The sequence below is a fragment of the Oryctolagus cuniculus genome, chromosome 9, assembly GCF_051225735.1.
Source record: "Oryctolagus cuniculus isolate XC-2025 breed Fujian yellow rabbit chromosome 9, ASM5122573v1, whole genome shotgun sequence".
Classification (NCBI taxonomy): Eukaryota; Metazoa; Chordata; class Mammalia; order Lagomorpha; family Leporidae; genus Oryctolagus; species Oryctolagus cuniculus.
The window spans coordinates 112,477,675-112,505,603 of NC_142875.1; the positions used below are offsets into that span (position 1 = coordinate 112,477,675).

The 27,929-nt window shown below is 34.3% G+C and overlaps 1 protein-coding gene across 24 annotated transcripts in view; it reads left to right on the forward strand.

Annotated features, from left to right (window-relative positions):
- Window positions 1-27,929, forward strand: part of ATF7IP (activating transcription factor 7 interacting protein) — a 135,936-nt gene that overhangs the window by 24,310 nt on the left and 83,697 nt on the right. For 9 of the 24 annotated variants that reach the window (XM_089304623.1, XM_089304624.1, XM_070049418.2 and 6 more), the window contains exon 2: window positions 25,669-27,245. The exons of 1 other annotated variant lie outside the window; for it this stretch is intronic. In XM_089304623.1, coding sequence (XP_089160749.1) covers window positions 25,676-27,245 — 1,570 coding nt within the window. In that variant the 5' untranslated portion in view covers window positions 25,669-25,675. Of the gene's footprint in view, window positions 1-1,552; window positions 2,092-4,620; window positions 4,748-12,760; window positions 12,988-25,668; window positions 27,246-27,929 lie in introns of those variants that run through there. 14 more of the 24 variants (XM_051850275.3, XM_070049408.2, XM_089304620.1 and 11 more) reach the window with 4 other exon arrangements.

The window sequence follows — 27,929 nt, forward strand, 5'->3', positions numbered from 1 at the left end:
TTGAAAACCATATGTAAGTATTCATTTTATTCTGGATTAAATAATTTGAAGTCCTTTGATTTTCAGGTATTTTCATTCAGTGTTGGATGTACATAAAAGTAGGAACAAAAAGGGAAGAAGCATCAGAAAATGGGAGGAATGGGATATTTAGATGATTTTCAAGGCATTTTTTCCAACTTCAGATTTTATAATCAATATATGGCACTTAGCAAATTCTTATAAGACTTCTCCTTCCAGCAGGTGTTAATTTATGTGATGCATGTATGTACACATTATGTGAAACTGCATCCTAATATGTCACCTCGCCTGCTATTAGTGGGGCACAGATCCTGAGAAAAGAGTGTAGTTGTTGGAGGAAATCTAGCATTGTTTATCAGTGATAACTTAGACATTTATGAGTAAGCACCTATTAGTAGTCAACTGTTTGCTATTGATAGCTTTATCATACACCTCATTTTCATCCCTACTATCTTAATTATGTAAGAGGAGTAACATTAGTATGTTTTAAGACATTGGAAAATAAACTGAAAAATAACATATTTTGGAAAACCCCTAGTTAACCCGTAAGTACTTCTTTTATTTTATTATCATTTCAAATGTGGTACCAAACTATTTTTTAGATTATTTGAAGATAAAATTTAATATATCTGTACTATTAACAAAGTGGAAGAATAACAGTAGCGATAAATAATTACAGGTCAGTAGATAACACAGTAACAAAATAACCTAAATAAAGGACCTCCATAAGTAATGACTCAACTCTTACCCAATCAAATCTAACCATTTAATGATATTGGAATGATGTAGGTTCTAAAGGGATATGGTACATAAAAAATATATTGTGGTGAAAATGTTTGTAATTTAACATGCCTAAATTTTGATACTGAGCATGTGCCTTAAGAATATAAACTAGTGGTAAATGTGTTGAATTATTTAACCATCACAATAGTGATACCTGAAGATGTACAAGTCTGATTTGATTTGTTAGAGCAATATGAATCTAAAAGCAAATCTATTTGGTGATACCATTTAATTGATTAGCTGATAAAATTTGAAAGGTAGTTGTAGAGTAGAATGAAGATAGCTTTTAGCTAATGTGAATTATAATTTGAATTTGTAATGATTGTTAAAAATAGCAACCATTGAATTTATGCAATCATTCTGGCCCATGCCTCAAGTTCTAAGGTTTTTGAATATCTCTGGGGGTTAAAAATATTTTTTCGTGAGAGTAGAATTTCATTTATTCAAGAATTATAAGTTGGTTTTATTTTATTATCTGAATTTGAATTATATTAGTAAATAGGTAACTAGATATATTCTAGAACCAGTCAGTGCCTGTTGGGGATTGAGTGGGGAGGGTTTACTCAGCAGTACTTTCCTGTAGTTTGGTCTTGAAATGAGGACTGCTTTATGTAAATTGTTCTTACTGGCGCCAGCTAGCTGTAACTGCAGTCTGGCTGTGCTAGGGCAGCAAATAATATGTGTCATGGATTTTCTGTTTGGAATGTAAAAGAATTCAGCTTTTTGGACCGTTAGAACAGAGTTGATGCATTAGATTAGGAGTAGTGAGACCTCTACAATTGACAGTGAATGTGTGGAATAGTGAGAAGCTATAAACCTTTTAAGCTTTTAAGTTCTGCATTTATAGATTTATGCCTATTGATACTATTGGGTAATATGTGGGAGGTTCTGAACTGCACACAGTTGCTGCAGACCTAATAGTTGGCAGCATAGAAAGCAGTACAAAGAATTCTGATTCTAGGCATTTTCACTTGAAACAGTCATTTTGAAGATAGACTTTGTTTTGTGAGCTTCATTGACATATTGTCTGACGTTTTTTGGCTTTTGTGGTTAATGGGATGTTTGCTGCACAAACTACACAACAGATGTGAACCACTGTTTGAAAGGAATTTTAATGTGTAGCCAACCTACTGTATTCGTTTTTTTCATGAATATGAACCAAGCAAGGAATTTAGACTCAAGAAGGCTGACCTAGAAGTCTGCATTAGCTTTTAATGTTTATACAAAAGAACTAAATAGCAGTGGTTTACAGAAGAGGAAGTCTTTTTCACAGTATCAAGCTGCCCACAGGTAAGAGATTCAGGTCCTTTTTTTTTGTAACACCTCCCTATCCCTCAGAGCTTCATATCTTTCTCACCATTGGGAAGTGTTTTTTTATTTTTTAAATTTTTTTATTTGTTTAGTTTTAGTCCTAGTAATAACAGGATTGGTAGATTGTTTAATGTTAATATTTAAGAGATTTTGAGTGCCATATTTGGATTTGATCTTTTTAAAAATGTCATTTTCGTCTTCTCAAAATTTCTTCACATTTGAATTGAAGTGAACTAACAGTGGGCTTAATATAAATATTATTCATGCATACAGTATGTCCATATTACATATAAATCAGTTTTAGGTCTCTCTTCATTATAGTTTGCTACTATATTCTCAGTTATAGTGACACCAGCTGGTACATGCAGAGAGATGACATTTTGTAACCTTTCTGAACTATAAAGTTTTAGTGTAAACTTATCACTTTGAACTCACCATTACATGTAAGACTGCTTTATGCTTTCACATTTGACTCATTGACAGATATTAGATAATGCATATTTATATATATATCATGGTGAAGTTTTCCAGTTCCTTCCTTATTCTTTCCATTTCCACATTTAAATTTATCATCATTTTTCACAAAGTGAATTTAAGGCTAAAATTAAAATGAATGTATTAATTGGAAATTCTAATGATTAATATTTTAATTTTCAAGCTGAGGAAAGGATGCACAGGCATTAGTTATTCTTTTTCTGTATGCCTGAAATAATAAAGAAAAGTCCTGTTAAAAATAACTATGTAAAATAAAGACTATATTACTATTTACTTTCAAGATATGAAGGTATGTGTTTATAAAAAATGCTAATATGCAAGTCTGTTTATATTAATTAGTATGGCCAGAGATAAAATAGATTACTGATTTATGTGAAAATTTTGGGGGAATGAATGTGAGGAGTTTAATAAGCAGGATAAAGTGAAGAGTTGTAGTGAGGTATGCTTGGAGAAGTAGAAGAAATGAATGACATTAGGCAGTTCTTTTGCCTCCCTACCTAGAAGTTAAACAGCAAGCTCTTCAACCTTAAAGTGTTTATTTAGATGAGACTTCATTTCTCTAGCTTCTGGAAGGCAGTTGGTCATTTATTATTACATGGTTGTGTACTTAAAAGCTGAAGGGCAGCTTTGATAGACGCTGCACTCCTGCTTCTGGGTCATAGACTGTTGTTACCTGTTACCTTTTGAAAGGGTTGCTTGGATTTCTTTAAAATTTTTTTCTTATTCTATTACATATAGAAATTTATATTTTTATCTATGTTTCATCTCAGTGAACAGTTTCTCCATGGAAGTATGGTGATAGTAGAAGGAAACAAAATTTTGATTCCTGTGTTTGAGGTTGGATGGGGAGAAGGTCATGCTTCTCTTGGTCTGGAGGACATGTTCATCTGAAACAGCTGGGAAATCTTTCAAACTTCTCTTGAGCTATTATATTGTTTGGGAGAATGTTGGGCTAGAAAGATAGTTCACACAAGCTGGGTTTTATATATAGAAAAAGAGGAACAAGACTGTTACATCAAAATAGGAGTTTGTTGAATGCAATTCCAGTTAAGTATAAGAGCAAAGAAAGATGAAACCAGAGAAGAAACATGTAGGACAGAGATAAAAGTCACGAGGGTACAAGTGGATATAATCTTTGACACTATTGAAGTTAAGTGTGAATGACCCAAAATCTGGGGATAAAAGTTTGAAGTTTTAGTTTTTGTGTTCCTCTCAGACAACAACATTTATTTTAGCAAGCATTGTAGAAATAAATCTAAGTGTTCCAACGTTGAACTTGGTACAGGAATCTACTGTTAGAAATTTCTGACAGGTAACTATCTCATTTCTGAACTAGCATTTTTAAGGACAGAAGGAATTCCTTCTTTTGTTGGATGTTTGAACAAAAAATTTTGCTTATTTTGAGACAGAGTTGTTTTTATTTTTATTTTTCTTTCCAGTAGCACCCCCATCATGTGTCTATGTGTCAGTCTTTGTGTCCCTCTCTCAATATGTATATTTGGATTCCTATCTCTAGCACAACAGATTCACACTAGTTTTTAGAAGCTGTTCAAGTTTCCTGTGTTTCCAAGCTAAATTTCCTCTGATCTTCTGAACTATTCCTTATATAACATGTTCCAGATCGTTCTTTAGCATGGTCATACCCGTGTTTGTCCTACAGTTATTAAAAGTACTTCTTTGTGTTCTCCTTCCTCACTGGATACTTGTTGCAATTTGACTTTGTATTAACATTTTTGGCAGCCATCTTGTGCTGTTGAATTGTTTGGATTTGCAGTTGATTGAAATCCCTCAGTCTTTTCACCCATACTTCATTAATAACATTGAATGCACTTCTGTATTTGGGCCATGTATTTTACCTTATATTTATAGTTTTGCCTTTTTTCTAATATTAATTATTATGCTTTCTCTAGAACTTCCTTGCTCTGTTTCTCCTATTTAAAAGAAAATTCTTATTTGAGAGAGAAAGTTTCCACCTGCTGGTTTACTCCTCAGATGCCTGCAATGTCTAGGGCTTGACTGGGCCGGGCTAAAGCAGGAACTGGGAACTCAGTCCAGGTCTTCCACGTGGGTGGCAAGAAAACAGCCATCACCATTGCCTCCCACTGTGTGTTAGCAGAACATTGAAGTCAATGAGCCAATCGTGGGTATCCAACCTTGGGAAGGCAGTGACTTAATCAGCATTTTAACCACTAGGACAATGCCTGCCCTGATTTTGCTCATTTCAGAGCACCTGCTTTTGGTTTCAGTGATTGCTTACTAATTTGTTGAGTTTGCTCTCATAATTTTCTGTTTCATTGTAATTCTTTGCTTTGGGATTATACCTTTCTGCCTTTACTAGTGTTTCTGAGTTTGCACTTTTAAAAAAAAAATATGAATTTAAGGCTATAACTTTTCTCGTATTCTGTCAGTGCTTTTTTTTTTTTTTTTTTTTTTTTTTTTTCCTACTGATCTTCTCCCTTATCCAAACTGGTTTTTTTTTGTTTGTTTGTTTTCTAATTTATTAGGAGATGATTTTCTTCTCATCTTGTTGGTATGTCCAATCTTGTTATACTATGCCTGAAGAATATAGCCTTGTGTTGTCTATGTAGTTTGTTTGTCTTTGTGTTTATTATATTTCCTTGTCATCACATAATCAGTATTAATGTATATTGGATGTATTTGTGAAAATTTTATATTTTGAGTTTATTAGGTATGTAATTCTATTTATTTTTCTATTTAGCATACTAATTGGGATGCATTCTTTATTAATTTTGTTTTCTTTATCTAGATTTTAGGTATAGGTTTGTCTTCAATAGTAGAATTATTAGTATCTTTCTGAAATTTTTATTTTATTGGTGTTGTGAATTGAATAAATATAATTTAGGTATCTCAGAGGTACACATTTCTAACGGATTGTTCTCAATAAGATACATATATTTACATAAAATACTACAGTGTGTAGTATCACTGATTTTCAATTTGATTTCTATTTTATTTGTTATATATGTGTTTAATATGGATACCTATCCTTTTCTTCCATCTCTCAGTTTTCAGTCTTTCTATTCTATATTACTTTATTATAAAGTGTGTCTCTTGTTTGTAGTACATTATAAAAGATGTTTTTATAATTTCCCCAGCTTGAAACATGCTAGATTTTTATTTTCTTATTGATATTTTTCTTTATTTCTGCCCCATATCCTGCAATCCTTAAATCTACTAGCTCTGCTTTCGTAATTATCTGGGATTTTAGTTCCAGAATATTGAAGATGATGTTGATTATTTTAACCTGTCATGAGTTTATTATTATTATTATTATTATTATTATTAAGCATTGCTAGTTCCCTTATCTGAGATCCTCCTTTTAGAGTATTTTGCTTCTGTTGTACTACTTATATATCATCATGTAATTCTTTTAACTAGGATCTGTTTTCTCAGTCTTTGCTTAGAAGTAATATCTATCTTTCTTCATTCTTGCTGACTGCTAGTATGGCTGGCAATAGAATTCCAGGATAACAATAACTTTCCCCTTGAATGTTAAGTGTACTATTTTCTTTCAGTATTCAGTATTGTTGATGACAAGTCTGATGTCACTTTATTTCTTATTCCTTTGTAGTTAACTGATTTTTTAAACTCTTATTAATATTTCCTCATTGATTTTCTGAAATCTTGCTACAATATGCCCAGATGTCAAAGATACTTATTTTGCTTGTCTTAATTTAGTCTGTTTTGGTATTCAGTAGGTATTTTTATTAGGCAATTTGTACACGTTTTTCAACACTGTGAAAGTGTTTTTCTTATCATTCTTCCCGTTTTCTTTGGTTCTTTTTTTAAAAACTCCTCCAGAATGAAAGTTGCTGCTTGTGGGTATTTCTTCCATGTGTCTAATGTTTTTCCTTGGTATAATATTATGAGAGAATGAACAGACGGTCTTAATTCAACTGGATAATTTAACTACTCATGCAGCTCATATTTTCAATTTCTAAGATTTTGGATTAATTTCATTTTTGTATCTGCTTTTTCTTGTGAGTGAATTGGCATCTTATATACATTGAGGATTTTAAAATGCTTTATATTCTGCTTCTAATTAGCTAGGTTTTTTTTTTTTTTGGTTCTTGGTAACGTTTGGCACTTAATCTTTTGGATTCTTGGTTGTATTCTTCCCCCTTTTGTGTTTGAGATGTTCTTTTGTATTTTGTAGAGATGCGGACTATTTAGGTGATTGTAAGGAGTGAGGAAATTGTACTTGTTGCATATGAGATACACTACTTGTCTTCGGATGGTAGCTTCTCTGTTTTCGTTAGTGTCTGTGAGTAACCACCCTGTCCATATGCATAAATGTCACTGCTGCTCTGACAGCACTGGCATGGAAGAGAGAAAGTGCTGAGCTAAACTCTTCAAAATCAAATTAAGCGAATGTTTTCACGTGTAGATTCAAACTGGTGTATCAAGTCTAAGTCTTAAGTCTAGGTTCCTTTTGTTTCTCCCAAAGTGGGCTGCTTTAACTAGTTTGGCAGACTTTAAAATATCACTTGCATGCATGTATACAAGTACATGTTTAGATTTTTTAATGTTTTAGAATGTATGCCATAATGACAGAAAACATTTACTAATTGTTTTAATATAAAAATACTTTCTATTTATTATGTTATTTAATTCCTATGACATTTCTAAGAGGACAGACATTGCCATAGTTTCAGTTTCATGGATAAGCTGTTGAGGCAAGGAAAGAATACTGATCCTGCTGGCAACTTACTAAGGAAATGATACTAGTATTCAAAAAGGTATGTCTGGCCTCAGATTTGCACTGTTGATTACTGAATTCTACAACTGTTTTTTGTATAGTTAGTGATATTTCTTAGAGATCTTTTGGTGTGTGAAAAAGTTCTGCTAAATTCTTGTAAACATCTTAGTGTAGATTTTTGGTGTTTTTTTTTTTTTTTAAAGACTTTATTTATTTATTTGAGAGGTAGAATTATAGACAGAGAGAGGGAGAGACAGATCAATCTTCCATCTGCTGGTTCACTCCCCAAATGGCCGTAACTGCCAGAAATGAGATGATCGGAAGCCAGGAGCCAGGAGCTTCCTCCAGGTCTCCCACGTGGGTGCAGGAGCCCAAGCATTTGGGCCATTTTCCACTGCTTTCCCAGGCCATTAGCAGGGAGCTGAATCCAAAGTGAAGCATTGGGGACTCGAACCTGCACCCATATGGGATGCCAGAACCATGGTTGGAGGCTTAATCTACTGCTGACATTACTACTATTTTATTGATGATACATTTATTTATTGCTATAATAGTGCAACAGTATGCAATGATACATTCTCCTTTAAACATGTTACTGTATTTTGATATATGCCTCAGGATGCCTTTGTTAAAGTGTTGTATAGTTCCTGCCTGCCTATTTTCCTTTTAAATTAGGATACTTAACTTGTCTAACAGTGTATGAGATTGCTTACTTCTTTTTTTTTTCCCCTCAGTAGGGTTGCAGGCTCCATGAGTACAGGAGCCAGGTTAGATCTTCTTCTTCTTCTTCTTTTTTTTTTTTTTTTTTTTTAACATTTATTTATTTGTTTGAAAGTCAGAATTACACAGAGAGGAGAGGCAGAGAGAGAGAGAGGTCTTCCATTTGCTGGTTCACTCCCCAATTGGCTGCAATGGCCAGAGCTGTGCCCATCTGAAGCCAGAGCCAGGAGCCTCATCTGGGTCGAACCACAGGGTGCAGGGGCCCAAGGACTTGGGCCATCTTATACTGCTTTCCCAGGCCATAGCAGAGCCTGATCAGAAGTGGAGCAGCTAGGACTTGAACCAACGCCCATATGGGATGCTGGTACTGCAGGTGGCAGCTTTACACTCTATGCCACAGTGCCCACCCCCAAGAGATTGCTTACTTCTGTAAATAATTGAAAACCATACATAGTTGCTAATCTGAAGTTTAAAATTGTATTTTCTCTTTTTTTGTTTTTGTTTTTCTTTCTCTGCTTGGTAGTCAAATTTGGACATCTTACATTTCTTTTATAAATTGCTCATTTTTTCTAATAAAGTATTTGTCCTTTTAGCTAACAGGTGTTCTTTTTTATTTGAATACTTATCCTATATCACTATGCTTTCTTTTCAATTATTTCTCAAAATTTGTGTTTACTTGTATGTGTTCCACTTTGTGTGCCTCTGAAATTTTCTATTTATATCTAGTCTGTTAGCAAGTATACATTTATCTGAATTGCTGTTTTGGTCTATTCTGGTGTATTCATTTCAAAATTCATCTCTTCCCTGTTAATTTGAGATTTCTCTATTATATTCTTCTACTGTGTATGTCTTCTCTTTGGATAATTATTTTGCTGTACTCACCTTTGGTGCTTATGATAGTAATTATTGCTTTGTCATAAACTGTCCCGTCCGAGAGGGCAGACATCTTTCCTCGTTATTTTTGACATTCATATTTTTTCCACTTTTAGCAATTTTTCTCTTGCAGAGTAAAGAGTTTGTTATGATTAAAAAATAGGTGAAGTTCTGTTTGGAATTATTTTCACTAAGTTTTATCCAGAAATATATGGTATTTTTCCTACACTGAGTCTTATCTAACATAACTAGTATTTCACATATTTTCTTACCTCTAATTTTTTTTTAGTGTTTCTGGATACTGTTTGCCTACCATTCTGGATTTTATGTTTTCTTCATTGTCTCTTATAACCCTCATTTAACTCTTAACTGTTTTGGTCAGAATTCCAGTAACACTATTGAATATAGTGTCACACTCCTTGCTGTGCCTTAAATGCAAACACTATGGTGTTTCACTACTAGAAATGAAGATTTCTATTGGTTAGAAATGATTTTTTTTAAAGAATTATTTTATTTATTTGAAAGAGTTACAGAGAGAGGAAGAGAGAGGGAGAGGGAGAGGGAGAGAGAGAGAGAGAGAGAGAGAGAGAGAGGTCTTCCATCTGCTGGTTCACTCCCCAGATGCTGCAACAGCCAGAGCTGCACCAGTCTGAAGCCAGGAGCCAGAAGCCTCTTCTGGGTCTCCCACGCGGGTGCAGGGGCCCAAGGACTTGGGCCATCTTCCACTGCTTTCCCAGGCCATAACAGAGAGCTGGATTGGAAGTGGAGCAGCTGGGACTAGAACTGGTACCCATATGGGATGCTTCAGACCGTGTGCCACCGCGCCGGCCCTGAGAAATGATCTTTATCAGCTTAAGGATTGCTATTTATGTGCTTACTTTTTATTTTTAGCAATGCTTAATTTGTGTTTTGATCAGTGAGTATGTAGAAAGAAATTCAATGCCGTTTCAATTTCTGCTGAATGATTTATTTTTGTAACGTTTGAGTTGTTAATAAATTTTTAGCAAACTTATTTTTAAAATTATTGTATTTATTAAAAATTAAAAAATGTATGGTCTCAGATGTAAAGGCTGTCTCATCTTTTTATAGTTAACCAGTGGATACAAGAATTTGAAGGGAAAATATATAATTTCTTGCTTTCTGGCCTTAAAGACTTACATAGTTTCCATAGGCCTATCTATTCTAAGGGCTGTTCTTTGCACAGTATACTTGTATTTACTGAATTAATTGATGTGCTCTTAACAGCTGATCTTTCTCTCGCATTTTTTTTTTCTCATCAGCAGAATAGCTTTAGAGTTTTTTGTCAACATAGAGAAGTTTTTAAAAAAATTTAGAAGAGAAATAAAATAAATATTCGGAAATACCAAAATAAGGTCCTAGAACTAAATTTTGAACCCATGAAACAAGCTTAATTATACTTGGTGGCTTATTGCATTTATCACTGCATTAATTTCCTTCAGATCGATCTTTCTTTGTTTCTTTCTCCCTCTTCCTCCTCCTCTACTCTTAAATTCTGGAGGCTCTAGGCTCGGTTAAATATTTTCATGTGGCAGAGAGCCAGATTTCTAATAGCCCTGAACCTCAGCATGCTGCTGTTGCTTAGCAACTACATGTGAAGTCTTGTGGCTATAACTGAATTATAAATAGGGTTATGAGCAGAAATGCATTTGAAATTGAGATTGGAAAGAAAGGTATACTCCCTGGAAAGAAGGCATACTGAAAGAAAGGCATACTCTCCCTCTCCATTTGAAATTGAATGATTTTTAAAATTCAGATTTTGTTTTCAGAAATCTGATTCATTAAAATTTGGAATATTGACTCTCTCAGGAAGACATTAAGGACTCTGTGGAGATCTTATTTATAATTACACATTTGAAAGCATTTTTTTGATAATTAGGATTAAACATTCTATACTGGAGATGTGGCAGTTCATGGAAACTGGAGAACTTATAGTTTTCATGGACACAAATGTAGCAAAATATCCATATGATATATTTTTGCTATGTTTACATAAAAATCTACATGCAGTAATATTTTGCTGTTAGACTATATTATTATACTTTCAATCACATAATTTCTTTACAGTGTGTTAAAAATTGTCCTGTAATAATGACCGTGTAGACATTTAATGAATGTTGCATATATTAATAAACCAAATATTTTTATCACTGCTTAAAAAGAAATGTATTTTGAAATGGAATTTATTAAAATGTTATTAGAAAATCAAAACTTGAAGGAGCTGTAAGGCCTTCTGATTTAATTTCTCTATCTTTCAGATATAAAGCTTTAGACCAAGAGATGTTGAATGATTTGTCTATGATATCCCATTCCTTTGTCTAGGTTTTTTTCTTGAATCATTATCTCTTACTGAGGCATATTTAGCCTCTCTCTCATTTTTTTTTTGCACTCATATTTCATCAGTTCACAAAATTTAATTGAAGTTTATAATTTTACAGTAAAAATGTACAACTAGATTCAGTAACAAACATAACTTACATGAACAGGTTTAGGTGAGAACAGAACATGAGCCCTTTGTATTTGTAGGTATCATTCAGTATATGAATCTTTATAGTTTTTTTTTTAATTCTAAAAGATGAAACTGAGTGGTATGAGTGGTAATTCTTGGTTTTGGATGAAGGAACTTGTTTTCTTAAAATACATAATAATTTTTTGATAATAGCTTCTAACTGCATGACTTACGAAACTAAGCTTTTCTTAGAAATGTTTGCCAGAAAGAAATAGCTTAATTTTTTGTATTTTTATGTATTCCTTACTGGGAAAATTGTAGAGGGGGAATCTAATTTTTTACTGTTGCTCCCAGGGGAGCTGCTGGTCCATTCTCTATTGTATGCCCAACTGAGCTCTTGCTATCAAAAGCATAGCTTTTTTTAATGAAAGGTCTTTACTAAAGAAATATGTGGATTTATAAATTGAATTGGCTGAAAAGATGTGGTAAAAAGTAATTTTAATTAGATCTGCAAGGAGGTGTAACCAGGAATATTGCTTTCCCATAGAAGAGAAAAATAGTTGGTGCAAAGAGGAATTTGAGTTTCCTCCAGAATATGGAAGAGGACGAAGGTATTTTCTTTAGTTTAATTGTACTTGTTGTTAAGTTAGATGTATGGACACAAAGGTTCTGGCCACAGAACATCTGGCTCTCAGCTGTCATTTCATACTCCTGGGGATTTTTAGCAGGGGTCATGTAGGAGGGGTGGGGGGAAGAGAATAGATTTTCACAGAGAACTTCTTAGAACTATCTTAAGTTCTGTAGGGCATTTTCATTGGTATACTAATTGTTATAAGGTGCCTCAATTATCCCCTCAAACTCAGATTGGTACGTGTTGTATAACTGCTTTGAATAATGTTCTGCTTGCATGGTTTTCTTGAAGTATAACTAGCCACTGTAAGTAAAAATTTTGGAGAAAGATGTAACTTAAATACGATTTAAGAAAATACCAAATATGGAGACATATTTAAAGTGATATTTGAGATACAGGATTATCAAAGCATTTTCCTCATGTACTGTCTTATTTAACAGAATTTATTTAACAGAAAATATTATAAATATAAAATTTAACAAAAAATATTATACTCTCCCACTAATTCTAACTCATAGGTTAGTTAGTTCATATTTCTTTCCTTTGTGATGAACATAATAGTTAAGTAAACAACATATATATACATATAACATTGAGGATAGTCTAACAATATAAATACAATTCTGTATATCAGTTGCATATGAATTTAACATTAAGAAAAAGAAATTAGGGGCCAGCCTCTGGCGTTGCGGGTTAAGCTGCCACCTACATTCCATATGGGTGCCTGTTCGTGTCCCAACAGCTCTACTTTCCATCCAGCTTCCTGCTGATGGCCTGGGAAAAACAGAGGAAGATGGAACATCTGCTTGGGCCCCTGCTACCCACGTGGGAGACCCTGATGAAGCTCCTGGCTCCCCCATTGGGGCCATTTTGAGAGTGAATCAGAATGGAAGATCCCTGTTTCTCTGTCTCTCCCTCTCTGTCTTTCAAATAAAATAAGTAAATCTTTAAAAAAATTTAAAAAACAAGGTAAGCTACTTTTCATGTATACCAATGATTAAAATAACAGTATTTTGTTTTTGAAAGCTTGATTAATTTTACAATCTAGCCATTGTTAAATTTTACATTTAAAAGAATGTTAGTCAGTTGGTTGCTCATTTAATTTTTACCCTTCCTTCAGTGGAGTTTTTGTTACTTAAAACTGTTGAATGTTCCTAAATTATGCTCTAAAGTCATTATTTCCAAGCTTTATTCATGATTCAGTCCTTTATAGATAATTTTCATTTTAAGTGTTTAGACTTTAACAGTGTCAAATATATGAATTCATTTTGCATTTTAGATAACAAGATAGTGACCAAAGAAAACATTTGTAAAGTTAATTTACTATTTCATCAAAATACATTGATGAAAGATTTGAAATGAAACATAGAGAGCATGTACTTTGATAAATTTAATTTATTCTAACGTTCCTGGACAATTTAGCTAGCCTTTCTTTTCAGCAGCTATAATTTAAATTCTTGAAATTAAAATGTGTGTGTGTGTGTGTCTGTGTGTATGTTTAATTTGGTTGTTATGTACTAGCCCACAATGCACTGTTACTGCAGAGTAAATTTGTAGTGTACAGAGAAATGTGTATATTGGGTTGGAAAGTACAATAATGAAATACATTCTATCTTCTGGGTAACAGAATAGGAAATTTCAAGCATTGTCAGCGTTAACAGTACCCCACTTGAAGCAAAATTGAAAAATCAGAAGTAGCAGAGTTGGACAGATTATATGCTCGTATGTTCAACTTTTACTTGACATGAACAGTAAGAATTTTTTCCTCCATTGTTGGAATTGTTTTATTCTGATTGAGAAAATGATTACTGAATGTGTGTAAGACACACTCACTGGGACGTTGAGAGAAATTTGTGTTAGAGAATAAAAAATGTGTAATCCCTACCTTATTTAGAGGTTTGCCTTGATAAATCATTTAAACTTTGTATTTTTAATATGCTAAAGAGTTTTTTTTAAACCAATAAATCAGGTTCACAAATAATTGCAGGAAAAAAGTGCTAGGAAAAAAATATAGCACTATTCAGAATTTGAGAATTCAGAGAAACTTGGATGTGTTAGAGCTGTGATTCAAATGCCTCTTGAAAAATGAAAATGACTTAAATACGTATTTGGGTGTACACATACACACATGTAAATAAAGTAACAGACAATGACATGTTACTTGGAAGAGGCCTCTTTTTTTTAGCTAAGCATTTAGATTTCTTTAATTGGCACTTAATAAGAAAAGGTGTCAAGTTAATATTTTAGGTGACAAAATGCAAGTGCTCTTTCCCTCACCCCCCAAGAAAATAAACTTCTTTAGCTGATAGTTTTGCTCTCACATCTATTTCAGGATTCATACTAGCATATTCTTTCTATTTTTAGGCTGTTGCCAGGCAGATTTAGAATTTCTTCTCTTTTGGGTTCCCAGTTTCTAGCTTCCTGATTGGTTATATGACCCTGTTTCAAATAGCCAACCACAGTGACTATGCAAATTATATTTTAGTTTCTGTTTCTATAAAAGAATTGTTAAGATGGTTGCAGAGGGCTCCCTTTGGGATATGCTTATTATTTTAAAGAGAGTTTTCATCATTACAGATTAATAAGCAAATGTAGACCCCTTTAAAAAGGGATATTTTGTTTTTAAATACTAAATCAAACTAAGCAAGTTTTATAAGGCCAAAAAATGCTTCTTGTGTCAGATTAGATTAATTTTAATGGTGCTGAGTTTTGCCTCTGTAAAGCAATGTATAAGTAAGTATTTTTTATTACTTCTCATAGGCAATCATGCCAACATTAATTTACAAGCCTGTTAAAAATGTTCTAGATTATTACCTTTGTTTTCTAAAATAAGGTCTTCATTTAAGAATTATTTCAAATGTCAGATATATATATATATAAATATATATATGTTGCCCAGTAATCTTATAGCCAATATTTAGTGTAGCCCATATGTGCAACATTATATACTTCATTAATATTACACCAAAATAGTAATTTTATTATTTTTTTTGTGAAACAACTTTAAAAACACGTAATCAGTACACTTAAGGTGTTTCCTGACATCTAAGCTTTGGACGTGAAAAATGTGTTAATTTTATACTAGATATTTGATGAGAAGTGCCAAAGTGTTTCATTAAACAATATTTAAATGTAGCTGTTAAAATTCATTTATAACAATTATTTTTAAAAGGATACCTTTAAAGTACTGGCAAATGTAGTAAATGATGGCAAAATACATCATTTGAATAAGCAATATTGATAAAATATGACCAAGTCAATGTAACTTCAAGAAGTTCAAGATGTGTGCCTCATTTATAAAACAATTTTATCAACATTAATTACATATAAAGCTTTTTGATTAAAATACCAGCTTAGAAGAGAATCTATCTCACTTAAGACATTTTAGTTCTTCTTGATAAAGATACTGAATTGCATTTTTCATGTGAAGATTTGATTAAAATTTTTAGCTGGAGTGTTTACCTGTATCATCCTCAGTACTGCTTCCTTTGCTTATTTTGTACTTTTATCTTCTGTGGGTATTTCACACTCATTACTACCATCCTGAAAGATAAGCATAATATAAAATTATGTCCCAGTTAGTAATTGGCTTATTGAAGATGAAGCTGTAAGAGAACAATGCTGGTATTATTTTACATTTATTGCCTTTTTTCACAAGTGTAATTATAGATATGTTTGTTGGTCTAGAAATGTGAACTCCCTAAACAGCACTCCATTCTCTTGTTGATGTTGTTTTGTCCATGTTGATAGTGTGACCCAGTAAAGAGGGTTAGGTTTAAAAGAAATGACTAATAAAATAGTGGAAATTCTGCTGTTCCTTTCTTTTTTAATATCAGCTTTTGTTGAGATATATTTCACATACTTTTTAATTCATCTGCCTCAAGCAAAATTTTGCACCACAAAATAAAATCAGTGTTTTCAACTGAGAATTGAATTCTTAAACAATCTGGTTGTAGCATTTGTAGAAGTTAGGCATCATCAGCATAAAGTGATTATTTAGGAATGGGTCATTATTAGGCCTATTGAGTAATATTTAGTTAAGCTATTTAATGAGAAAAGATTTGAATAAAAATTACTAGCAGCACACCACTATTCAGAAAAATATAATAATGTCAGTGAACAGCATGAATCTAATTGCAATGCCTAGAAGTGCCACATCCACTTAAATTATTCTGCTTAACATTTTCTAAGGTTTTGCTTAAGTTCTATTTTTAATTATACTTCACCAGATATTCATTATCTTAAATTAATGTAGTGATTGTGTCTGTAAGCATTTTGACCCAACAATCTTGGTACTTCTGACTTGTTTTTGGAAAGCATTACAGACCCTAGCTTATTAAAAAAAAAAAAAGAAAAAGAAAAAGAAAAAGAAAAGAAGTAAGCCCTACCAATGTCCTGTTAATCAAACAAAGCATCTGAGATTGTGTAACTAATATGTTTCAGTTTCATTGTTCACCTTTATTTTCACACCCATTAGGTTCTTAGTAGAGCACTTGCCCTCATTTGCTTCCCTTGTTGCTGGGCAAGGTTTGCATTTCTGCTGTCTGATTGGTTTTAGACGACTGAGGCTTTGGGCCAATCAAACGGTGAATTTCAGTTCTCTCACAGGACTGAAACATTGAAGCAGCTGTTGATTTATTTTTCCTGTGGGGAGATTATATAAACTAAGAGTATGGCTGCAGCAAGCTCCCTCTTGGGTATGTTTGGAAAATTAGAAGATGCATCTGTGTAAAGGGGGAAAAATGAGATCTATTTTACAAAGTTGCTTACTAAGAAAATATAATAGGCGGTGAAATTGAGGAAAAACTAGATTTTGATTACAGGTTTTCTATTTTTATCTTATATTTAAAGAACTATAGAATGATATAAAAAAATTCCCTCAGTTTACATATTTATTTTGTAACCCACACATTTATTTATTGCTTCAAAAGGAGAAAGCTCATATAACATTTTTGTAACCTGCTGTGAAAGGAAGTTAAGGAGAAAAAGATGTAGTCATTGTATTTGTAACCACTTAATAATATAGATTGCAAAGAATCATGCATTTTAATTTCATTAGATCAGTTAAACTAAGTCAGTTCTGTGCAGTAGACTGCATAACATTTTATAATGCTGTTCATAATAATATTTTACATGCAGAGTACTATTAATTTTTGGAATCAGAAATCTGTAAAATAGTGCTGGATGGGTATGGAAACAATTTGTTCATTATTTAAATTTAAGGTTTTATCAGATTTTTGCTTCTATATGTTTTCTAAATATAATATTTGTGGATTTTTTCTTTTTTTTTAAGAAATTCACAGTTGAATTTTACAATTCTAACTCATGGTGTAGAAAAGTATGTTCTTATGTATTGTCCATGTCTGACTCATTCCCCAGGTAGGAAATTGATATTTCTGGAATCATCAATGGCCATTTATTGCAGCAAGATAACTTAAAAGTAGCATAATGACATAAATCTTAATTATGTATGTATGTGTGTGTGTGGTATATTATTCCTATCATGGATTTAGGATTTTATGCAAAGTATGTTCTAGATTACTTTTTCAGACAAAGAACCACACTGAAGTATTGCAGATCCAGGTTTTGTTTAACTATGTTTCTCTGACCTTATTGTCTCTATCCTGTTGCTGGGCAGGAATCAGAATGCTAGCTGCTGATTGGCTGGGTTTGTGAGCAGCTTTTGAACAGCCACTTAAATTCTTGAGCTTTTTGAGCAGGCAGATTGTAGGCTAAGACATAACAGCTTCCCTTTGTTGTTTCATAGCTATGGTGTCTTTGCTAGAAAGAAGAGTAAAAGGAGTGGGTGGAGGGGGATGAAGCATAGAAGAAAATAATGTTTTCACTTAAAGAAGAAGCGGCTCATTGGGCTTTCCCTAAAAATAATTTACCAAAAACTTGAAAAATTTTACAAGCCATAGAGACCTATTTGCAGGTAACACACCCTTCTCTGGTTATTTAAATATAAATTTCTGTGGAAAAAAGATTTTATTACTGGTAGTATTTCCCCAGAGTCTTGAATCTGAATATTTAGTGTAAGGATTTAACAACTTTTTTTTCACATTCTTCCTTATGAAAAGAAAAATACTTTAAGGAGAAACTAGTTCATGTTTACAGTTACTAGTAGATACGATGGACATTTTCTGCTACAAAATATAAATGTTTTTTCCTGTGAAAATGAGTAAGTCGTGTGAAAGCTTCATGATTCTAGTGCTGCCACCTAAAAAATGTAGCATTTACTTTGTAGAATGGTTTTTATGGATGTCATTTTAATTCCAGACATCAGTATTTACAAAATCATCTTTAGAAATGCCTTCTGGTAATACAGCCATGGAGACTTATTTGCAGGTAGCACACCCTTCTCTAATGTGTATCTTTCTTAAATATGTTTTGCTTATGCAAAATAGATTTCTGAAAGCAGACTACTGATTGGTTTGCACAGATATGGCTGAACTAGTTTGAACTGGTTGGTCATGCTACTTCCTTATTGCTTTGTCTGTTTTTCATTATACCTAGAAGCTATAAAGATCTGGTAAATGGCTGTAGTGTGCTCCCTTGTGGGTATGGATGGTAGTCATTTTTATGATTCTTTTTGTAATACTTTATCATTATTGGATTTAATGGCAATTTTGTTGAAAAAGTCAGTTTGCCTTGGATTATATTTTTATGAAATGTTATTTGATAGTAGCTGTTTAGTATTAAACATGAAGTGTGCATGTTGGGTTTTCTAATTCATTTATGAAATACCAGAAGTAGTTAAGAGAAATTTGTCTCAGATTTAATTCATGTCTAAAAATGTTATCCTGAATATCCATAGATGACTGTGATGATAACATTTGTTCAGGGCCTACTATATTCTAAGCACATAATGTATAGATTCTCACTTAATCCTTATCACAATCTCTGTGGCAAGTACTGAGATTCCTTCCCTTTTTAAAGAAAGTTCTAAGCTGAAAGAAGAAATTGAAATGTTAAATAACCTGCTCAGTGTCACACAATAAATACCTGGAAGAGCTGGAATTTAAATCCATATGTCTACAGAATTCATGTTTTTAATTGGGTCACTAAAGTTATGAAATTGTTTCTTAAAAGCAGTACTTAATTTCAGTGCAACTGCCAGCCGTGCTTATAACATCTGAGAAATGTGTGTATTATAAGGTCAAAGTCTACAAGAATTACAGTTAAGTATTTGAAAATATTTAAAGGTTAACTATACTGCTTATGTTATAAATTTGTTTTGTATGTTTGGACTCAGCAAAGTGACTACAGAATTTGCATTGTATCTACTTTCCATAAAACTTTGCTGATTGCTTGACTTTGAAATGGATGGGGAGGAAACATGAAGTTGAAATTTTAGATGATAATTAATAACTCAAAATGTGTGTGATAACTTTGCACTAAGATTTCTGTTTATTAAAATAATTTTTCTAAGTAGTTTCATTCAATTCTTTAACTTAAATAAAAAGACTTGTAAAAACCAGGGAACATGTGGTAAGTAATTGGCTTAAAGCAAGAGAATGAATGCTGAAGGTGCTATAGTCTAGAAGTTCTATGACTACATGGTAGAAACTGTATTGACCTCCAGCAAATAGGCTAGGCTTATTGTTTTACGCCCTCCAGGCGAAGCCCATTTGTTACTGAACATAGTTAGGTTTATTTTTTGTTACAGGGTGGGAGGAATGCATACCATAGGGAAACAAAGGCACATCATCCTTAAGAGGATGTTAGGAAAACTCCTAGTATAGGATTTGGTTGGTTATAGTATAGTCTAGGTTGGGTTGTTTGGGAAAGATGTTAAAGAAGTCGAGCTTTACTCAAGATTGGGCGATATCAGCATGCAGGGGCAGTTTTATACTTGGATATCTCAGTAAATCTTATTTAAATAGGGAAAACCGACTACAAGGATTAAACTCTATGATGATGAAGGCATAATCATTACTCATTTAGAGAGAGGGACATTTGGTATTTTGTAGATTGCACAGAGATTTTGTCTGACTTGAATGTTCTCTAAGGTGGTTTTCTGTCAACAGGGTGACAGCATGGCTTAGCTGTACACTTCAGATCAATTTTTAATGACATTGAGGACTAGCTTGGAGTGTCAGTGAAGTTCCTGGACATCAGAGGCTCCTTTTTCTCCTGCCTTTCTCAGGCCACAGCAAGTGTTTCATACCATCATTACTACTGGTTAATGTTGATGATCAGTGCATATCCAGTGTGAAAGCAGTATTCTTGCTTCCTGCACATCTTAGTCCTTAAAGACTTGTTTTATTCCATTATTGATAGGCAAAGTTGTCTTTCCCTGGAACCAAATCCTTGCCCTTTTTTGCTTGCCTTTATTGCACTGGCCAGATGTTAACATAAAAATGGTGATAAAAAATATCCTCATATTAGCTCTGATCATGTCACCATTATGGATGACATTTGTAGTTTTCTCTACAATAATTTTATCAGACTTGAATAGTTTCTATTCTTATTTTGAGTTTTAATTTTGAGTTACTGTTGAATTTTGTCAAGTGACTATATCTGTTGAGATGAGCATTTGTTTACTTTACCATACTATTCCCTGTTGTGAATTAAATTTCTTGAGTTTTTTTTTCCTTAAGCAACAGAAAGTTATTGTCTCACATTCTGTAGACTAAAAGTCTGAAATCCAGGTGTTGTTAGGGCCATGCCCCTCTGAAGGTGCTCAGGAAAGTTATGTTCTAGGCTGCTCTCCTATTTTCTTGTAGTTCCTTGATTTGTGGCAATATAACTCCCATTTCCCCATGGCAGTCTCCCTGTGTGCATATCTGTCTGTGTAAATCTTCTCCGTTTTTTCTGTTTATTTGATAGGCAAAAAGACAGAACTTCAGGCCACCAGTTCACACCCTAAATGCCCATAATTGCAGGGTCTAGGTTAGGCTGAAGTCAGGCTGGGGACCCAATCCAGATCTCTCACTTGTGTGATAACAACTCAATTACTTGAGGCATCATTGCTTCCTCTCAGTGTCTCATTAGTTGGAAGCTGGAATCAAGAGCTAGATGCTGGTACTGAGACCAAGGCATTCCATATTGATGTTTCAACAGCCCACACCAAATTTTTTCCTTTTCAAAAAGATACCAGTCATAATGGATCAGGGCCCATCCTAATAGCCTTATCTTAACTTGCCTTTATAAAGCCTTATCCAAGTAAGTCTGTTTCTGCAGTGCTGGGACTTAGGTCTTTGTCTGGGGCGAGGGGTATTTATAATTCAGCCCTAACAGCCTGGTGCCAGACATTTACTCAGTTAAGGATGTTCTCACCAATTGGGCCCCCTGGTGGACATAAAGTAAAGCCAGAATAATGCCTTATGACTTGCTAATAATTTATATTGCTTGATTTTTAGATGTGAAATCAACTGAATTTTTAAAAATGGCCTTCACTTGTTCATGCTATTATCTTTTTAAGAAACATTTCTATAATTTGTAGATAAAACAATCACAATGAAAACTAGAAAATATTTCAACAATAATAATGAAAATATAACACATCAAAATGTGAAATGCAACTAAAGCAACTTTTAGAAATATCCCAGCACTGCAGAAGTAGACTTAGTTGGTGGATAGGACCTTTATAAGGGTAACCATGTGAAGATAAGGTTTTTAGAAATGTATGGCATTACGTGTAGTATGTATGCATACCTTACAAAAGAGGAAAGATTGAAAACTAATGATTAAGCTTGAGCCGCAAGACATCGGTAAAGGAAGATGCGAATAAGGAGGGGTAAGATAGGAAGTATTCTTAAAATTGTATATATGAAATAGATGATTTGGTCCCTTTTTATTAATAAAAAAATTTACAAAGCAGTAAATTGGACTTTCAAAACAGGTAAAACAAAAAAAAAAAGAAATATCAGAGAAAGAAATCAGTGAAACTAAAAAGCATATGTAAAATTGAGAAATACCAAGTGAGATAAAAGTTCATTCTTTGATAAATAAGTAGAAATGGTAAAACACTCAGCAGAAAAAAAAGAGAAAATACTACTATATATATTTACCAGTTTTTCTTTCTTTGTAGAAGTTTTACTGAATGAAATATACCATTCAGTAGTGTTTAGCAGATTCAAAGAATTGTGTGTCTGACACTACAACGTTAGAGCATTTTCATTGCCTAGTAAAGAGATCCTATACCTTTTATCAGCCACCCCGCAATTCCTCCTAAACCCTCCACCTGTAGAAAATCACTAGTCTGCTTGTGATCTGTATAGATTTGCCTATTCTGGACAAATAAATGGAATCACTCAGTATGTGGCCCCTTGTGACTGGCTTCTTGCCTAAGCATGTTTCCAAGGCTCATCCATATTATAGCATGATATTTCGTTCCTTTGTGTGGTGGAGTAATATTATACTGTATGAATATATCCCATTTTATTTATCCATTCATTGATTGCTGGGCATTTGGGTTGTTTCCATTTTGGGGCTGTTAGGATTACTGCTGCTATGGGCAAATAGTATAACAATGTACAGGTTTTTACATGAACAATTTGTTTTTATTTATCTTTAGTATATACCTGCGAGTGGATTTCTGCATCATATGGCAACTTTATTTAAATGTTGAGACTGCCTAACAGCTTTCCAAAGCAACTGTACCATTTTCCAGTCCTACTAGCATTGTATGAAGGTTCTGATTTCTTTACATTCTTGCCAGCACTCATTATTCTCTGATAAATAGTTGTCCTATATGAAGTATTACTCCATTGTGATTTTTGATTTCCATTCCCGGATGATGGAAGATGTTGAATATCTTTTCATGTTTATTGGTTTATTGCTTATGAACTATTTGCTGAATATGAATATTGCTGGTTGTAGAAATGTCTACTCAAGTCTTTTGTCCATTTTTAAATTGACTCATTTGTGCTTTATTACTTACTTGTAGTAGTTTTTATATGAAGGTACTTCAGAAAGTTCATGGAAGATGGAATTAAAGGTTATTTTGGTGCAAAAATTTTGAATTATATATATAGTTTTAAGAAAACAGTGATTTATTTTATTTATTTAAAAGGCAGAGGTATAAAGTGAAAGAAGAACAGAGATTGATTTTCCACCTGCTTGTTCACTCCCCAAATGGCCATGATGATCAGTGAGCCAGGATCCATGAACTACATCTGAGCTTCCCACATGGGTGGCAGAGGCACAAACACTTGGGCCATCTTCTGCTGTTTTCCAAGATGGATTAGCAGGGAGCTGAATCCTAAGTGGGGCAGCTGAGACTCAACTAGTGCTCATACATGCTGGCTTCACAGGCAACAGCTTCATCCGTACCCAACACTGACCCCAGATACTATTTTAATAAAATGCACAATATGCATTAACTTTTTCAAAACCCCCAGACGTGTCGGCTTCCCAAAATTTTTCACACTAAAGTAAACACTCTTTTAATTCAATTTTCCATAAACTTTTTGAAATAGCCTTATATAATCTATACATGATTTGCAAATAATTTCTCTCATTGTGTAAATTGTCTTCCCTTTCTTAAAAATTTTTAAATTGACATATAATATGTCTGCACTTTTTTGATGGTAGCTGCTTGCTAATGATTCTTACAGTTATTAATCCATATGTGCCTAGTTATAAATGTACTCTTTTCCTTACTTGTTTATTTTCTCCTTTTCTTCCATATCTCTGTACTTACCTTCCATTCATCTACTACGTTTATTCTTACATTTTTTTAAAGATTTATTCATTTATTTGACAGGTGGAATTAGAGAGGCAGAGTCAGAGAGAGAGAGAGAGGGAGAGAGAGAGAGAGATCTTCTATCCTCTGATTCACTTGCCAACAGCCGCAACGAGTAGAGTAGGGCTGATCAGAAGCCAGGAGCCAAGAGCCAGGAGCCTCCTCCAGGTCCCCTGTGTGGGTGCAGGGGCCAAAGGACTTGGGCTGTTTCCGCTGCTTTCCCAGGCCGTAGCAGAGAGCAGGATTGGAAGTGGAGCAGCCGGGTCTCAAACTGGCACTCATATGGGATGCCAGCACTGCAAGCGGCGGCTTTACCCACTGTGCCACAGTGCTAACCCCTACGCTTTTATTTCTCTTTATCATTTTCTTTATTTACTTTTTTTCATGTTCCTATAGCTTCCTCAGGTTGTATGAATCTTGTATTGAGAGGGAAAACTAGTCCCCCTTTCCTTGCTTGTTCCTGGTGATTGTTCTAGCATAGACTGTACTCATCAATTTTTAATTACATAAATCCAATAAATAATGAAAATAAACACACAGGAAGGATTAAGGTTTCTTTTTTGTCTTAAGTTTAAAATTCCTTTATTTTTTATTCCTGGTACCACTGCCGTGATTTGTAGGACAATACACTTGATGAAATAAAAAGACAAAGCTACAAGAAATAAAAGACCTCAGCACTGTACATCTAATTAATGATACATTGCATTGATCAACAGCTGTACTTTTTGCAAACTGTGGTTATGATAGTCCTGAACAAGAAGAGTTTCCTGTTACACCTGTAGTCCCTTTCCTGCCTGTTGGTCATTGTTCCTTCTGTGGCAGATTTTCACAGTTCCTCTACTGCATGTGGGGGATGCATGTCTCAAACTAACCTGCAGCTTTCCTGACAACTCCTCACTCTGTCTCCTGCTAAGAATGGCAAACCTTTTCTACTGTTTTTAGAACCTCGTGCTGCCATATCCGATTCTACCAAAACTGCCCCCTTTCAGTGGGTCCATTTGTAATTTGTAAAATTTGTTGTGCATTGTAATTTCCAAAATCATTGTTTCTGCCACCACTGTAATTACCACCATTGAAATTTTCTCCTTCATCCTAATCATCATATTCTTTTCCATTTCCATACTGACCTCTTTGGTTTCCATATCAGCCACCTTGGTTTTTCCATATCCTGGTTCACACAACTATGGTATCCTCTCCTGCTCTAACCAGGACCACTTCTGTAGTTGTCATCATCACCTCCAAGTCATTGCATCCACTAGCACCTCCTCCATAACTGCTTCTGCTGCCATTACCTCTACCACATAGCCGCCTCTTCCACCAGGTTTCCACCATAGCCAAAAGTACCTTCACCACCTCCAAAGTTTCTCGCATGAAGTTGCCAGACCCAATTCTGTGAATTCTGTGCTCTAACACATATTTTGTTTAGAAATGACCTTTTCACTTCATAACCATGCCAGTTAATAGCATGATATTTCTGAACATTTAAGTACCATCATCAAGAGATAGAAAAATTCTCTATTTTTTGTATTCTATTTTTCATAACTTCTGTGGTTTCAGTCTTGCTATACTTTTCAAAGTAGTCTCTCAAGTTATATTAGTCTATATTTTCTTCAATGCCACCAACAAAAATTTCTTCAGTGTTAGATGGGAACCAGGCTTTTACAGAATCTTCTCTAGAAACAGCTCTCTTTGGTTCCATTACACACTCATCAGTCTTGTGTGGTCTAGCACACATTGTGGCATCTACCTCCAACAAAGAATAAGTCATGGTTTCCTTAACAGCTCTGGTGCCTTTGGATTGTGGCTGTCCATTTTGAGACCAAATCTACCACTTCCACCTCTGGATTAAAGTTTCAAAATTACATAAAGTGTACTGCTTGCTCCTCTTATAAGATCAGTTTGCATTAAGTCTATAATTAAGCAGATATTCTTTTTAAACTTTTCTTCTTTTTTTAAAGGTTCAAAATGGATGGTATAGAAGAACCTCAGAAAAAAGTCTTTAAGGCTCGTAAAACCATGAGAGTGAGTGATCGTCAACAGCTTGAAGCAGTCTACAAGGTCAAAGAAGAACTGTTGAAAACTGATGTCAAGCTGTTAAACGGCAACCATGAAAATGGAGATTTAGACCCAACCTCGCCTTTGGAAAACACAGATTATATTAAAGACAAGGAAGAAGTGAATGGCATTGAAGATACTTGTTTTGACCCTGAAGAAAGTAAAACAGAATGGAAAGAAACACCGTGTAATCTAAATGTTAATGTAAAAAACAAGCAGGACGATGATTTAAATTGTGAACTCTTGTCTCCTAGTAATGCAACCTCTGAACCAGCCTCTAAACTGACCGCTGAGCTAGCGTCTCATGATCCAGCTTCTGCTGATCTGACTCCTGGCGATCCAGCTTCTGGCGAGTCCACCTCTGGCGAGTCCACCCCTGGTGATCCTTCCTGTGGTGAAACTGCTTCTGGTGATCTCTCCTGTGGTGATCCCGCCTCTGGTGATCCCATCTCTGGTGAGCCAGGTAAACCAGTCTCTGTTGAACCGGACTCTGGGGAGCCAGTCCCTGACAAACTGGCCTCTGGTGAGCCAGCCTCCGGTGATCCAGCTTCTTGTGGTGATCCAGCATCTTGTGGTGATCCAGCTTCTAGTAAACCTGCCTCTGATGAACTGACCTCTGGTGACCTGGCCTCTGGTGACCTGGTCTCAAGTGACCTGGCCAAGGGTGACTTGGCCTCCGGTGAACTGGCCAAGGGTGAATTGGCCTTAGGTGACCCAGCTTCTGGTGACCCTGTATCTAGTGAATTGACCTCTAATGAACTAACTCCTGAATCAGCCCTTGATTCCAACTTGGATCCAAGCTCTGTACCAGATTGTGAACCATTTCCTGAAACAGACAATGCAAAGCCAAGCAGCAATAAAGATGATTTTCTTGAAAAAAATGAGGATGATGAAAAGTTAGACCAAATTCAGAATAAGGACTCAATTGATGAGAAAAATAAAGCTGATAGTAATAGTGATGCTAATGAAGAAACTGTAGAAACAGATGACACAGTGATTTGTTCAAATCTACCTCCTGAAAATGAAAAGAAGGTAGAGGAAGGTCCTTTTACAGAGCTTGCTCTTGGAGAAGAGACCATATCTAGCAGTATGGAAATTGACCAAAGTGAAAAGAATGAAGATGAAAATTCTGCAGACCTTATAGAAACTATTAGTGAAAATGTTATAAAAAATGACAAAAATGAGAATATCTTAGAAAATACAGATTCTATGGAGACAGATGAAATCATTCCTATTTTGGAAAAGCTTGCACCTGCTGAGGATGAACTTACCTGCTTTTCCAAAACGTCTCTCCTTCCAATTGATGAGGCAAATCCAGATTTGGAAGAGAAAATGGAAGCTTCTTTTGGTTCCCCATCCAAACAAGAAAGTAGTGAGAGTTTACCAAAAGAAGCCTTTTTGGTCCTCTCTGATGAGGAAGATATTTCAGGTGAAAAAGATGAATCTGAAGTTATATCACAAAATGAAACATGCTCTCCAGGTTAGTAGATTATTTACATTCTAAAGATTATTCTTAATTTTAATGAACTGTTTAAAACCATTTGGGCTAAGTTTTAAATTGCCTTTAGTTGCAAGAAAGCTGAGAATGGTGGTGACTGTATTGAAGGCTCTGTTAACTTCCTAGAATTGAGAATTACAGAGTACTTATACTCTGAGCAGCACTGTGTTATGTGCTGAGAAGAGTGATAAAATAAGTAGAAAAAATGAACCTTGCCCGTAAGGGGTATTATAGTCTAGAAACAGAGATAAGGTAGATCAACATAGCAGTAAGACAGCAGTGTAGATCAGTACATTGTAAGAGTCCTAACAGTTGTTTTTTCTTGATGTCACTTAGTGAACAGATAACTTAGAGTAGAAACCCTGCTAGTTTGTTAGTAGTGTAACAAATCATATTTCTGTTAATGTTCCCTGTAACATCTTTAATATTCTCTTTTGAGGGAATGAAACCATTTTTGAAAGCCAGAAACCTTGAATTCTGATGATCTATTCTTGACTCATTTTTCCCTCAGCTGTCTGGATTCTATCCAGCCTGCTCCTTTTTCCCTTTTCTTTTGAGTAATCTCCCTACACCCAAATCTCTTATTTGATTGTATCCCTCTTTCTCATTAGACCTCTGTTATATTTCAGTTAATTTAAACATTATATAGGAGGTATGTAAACTTTG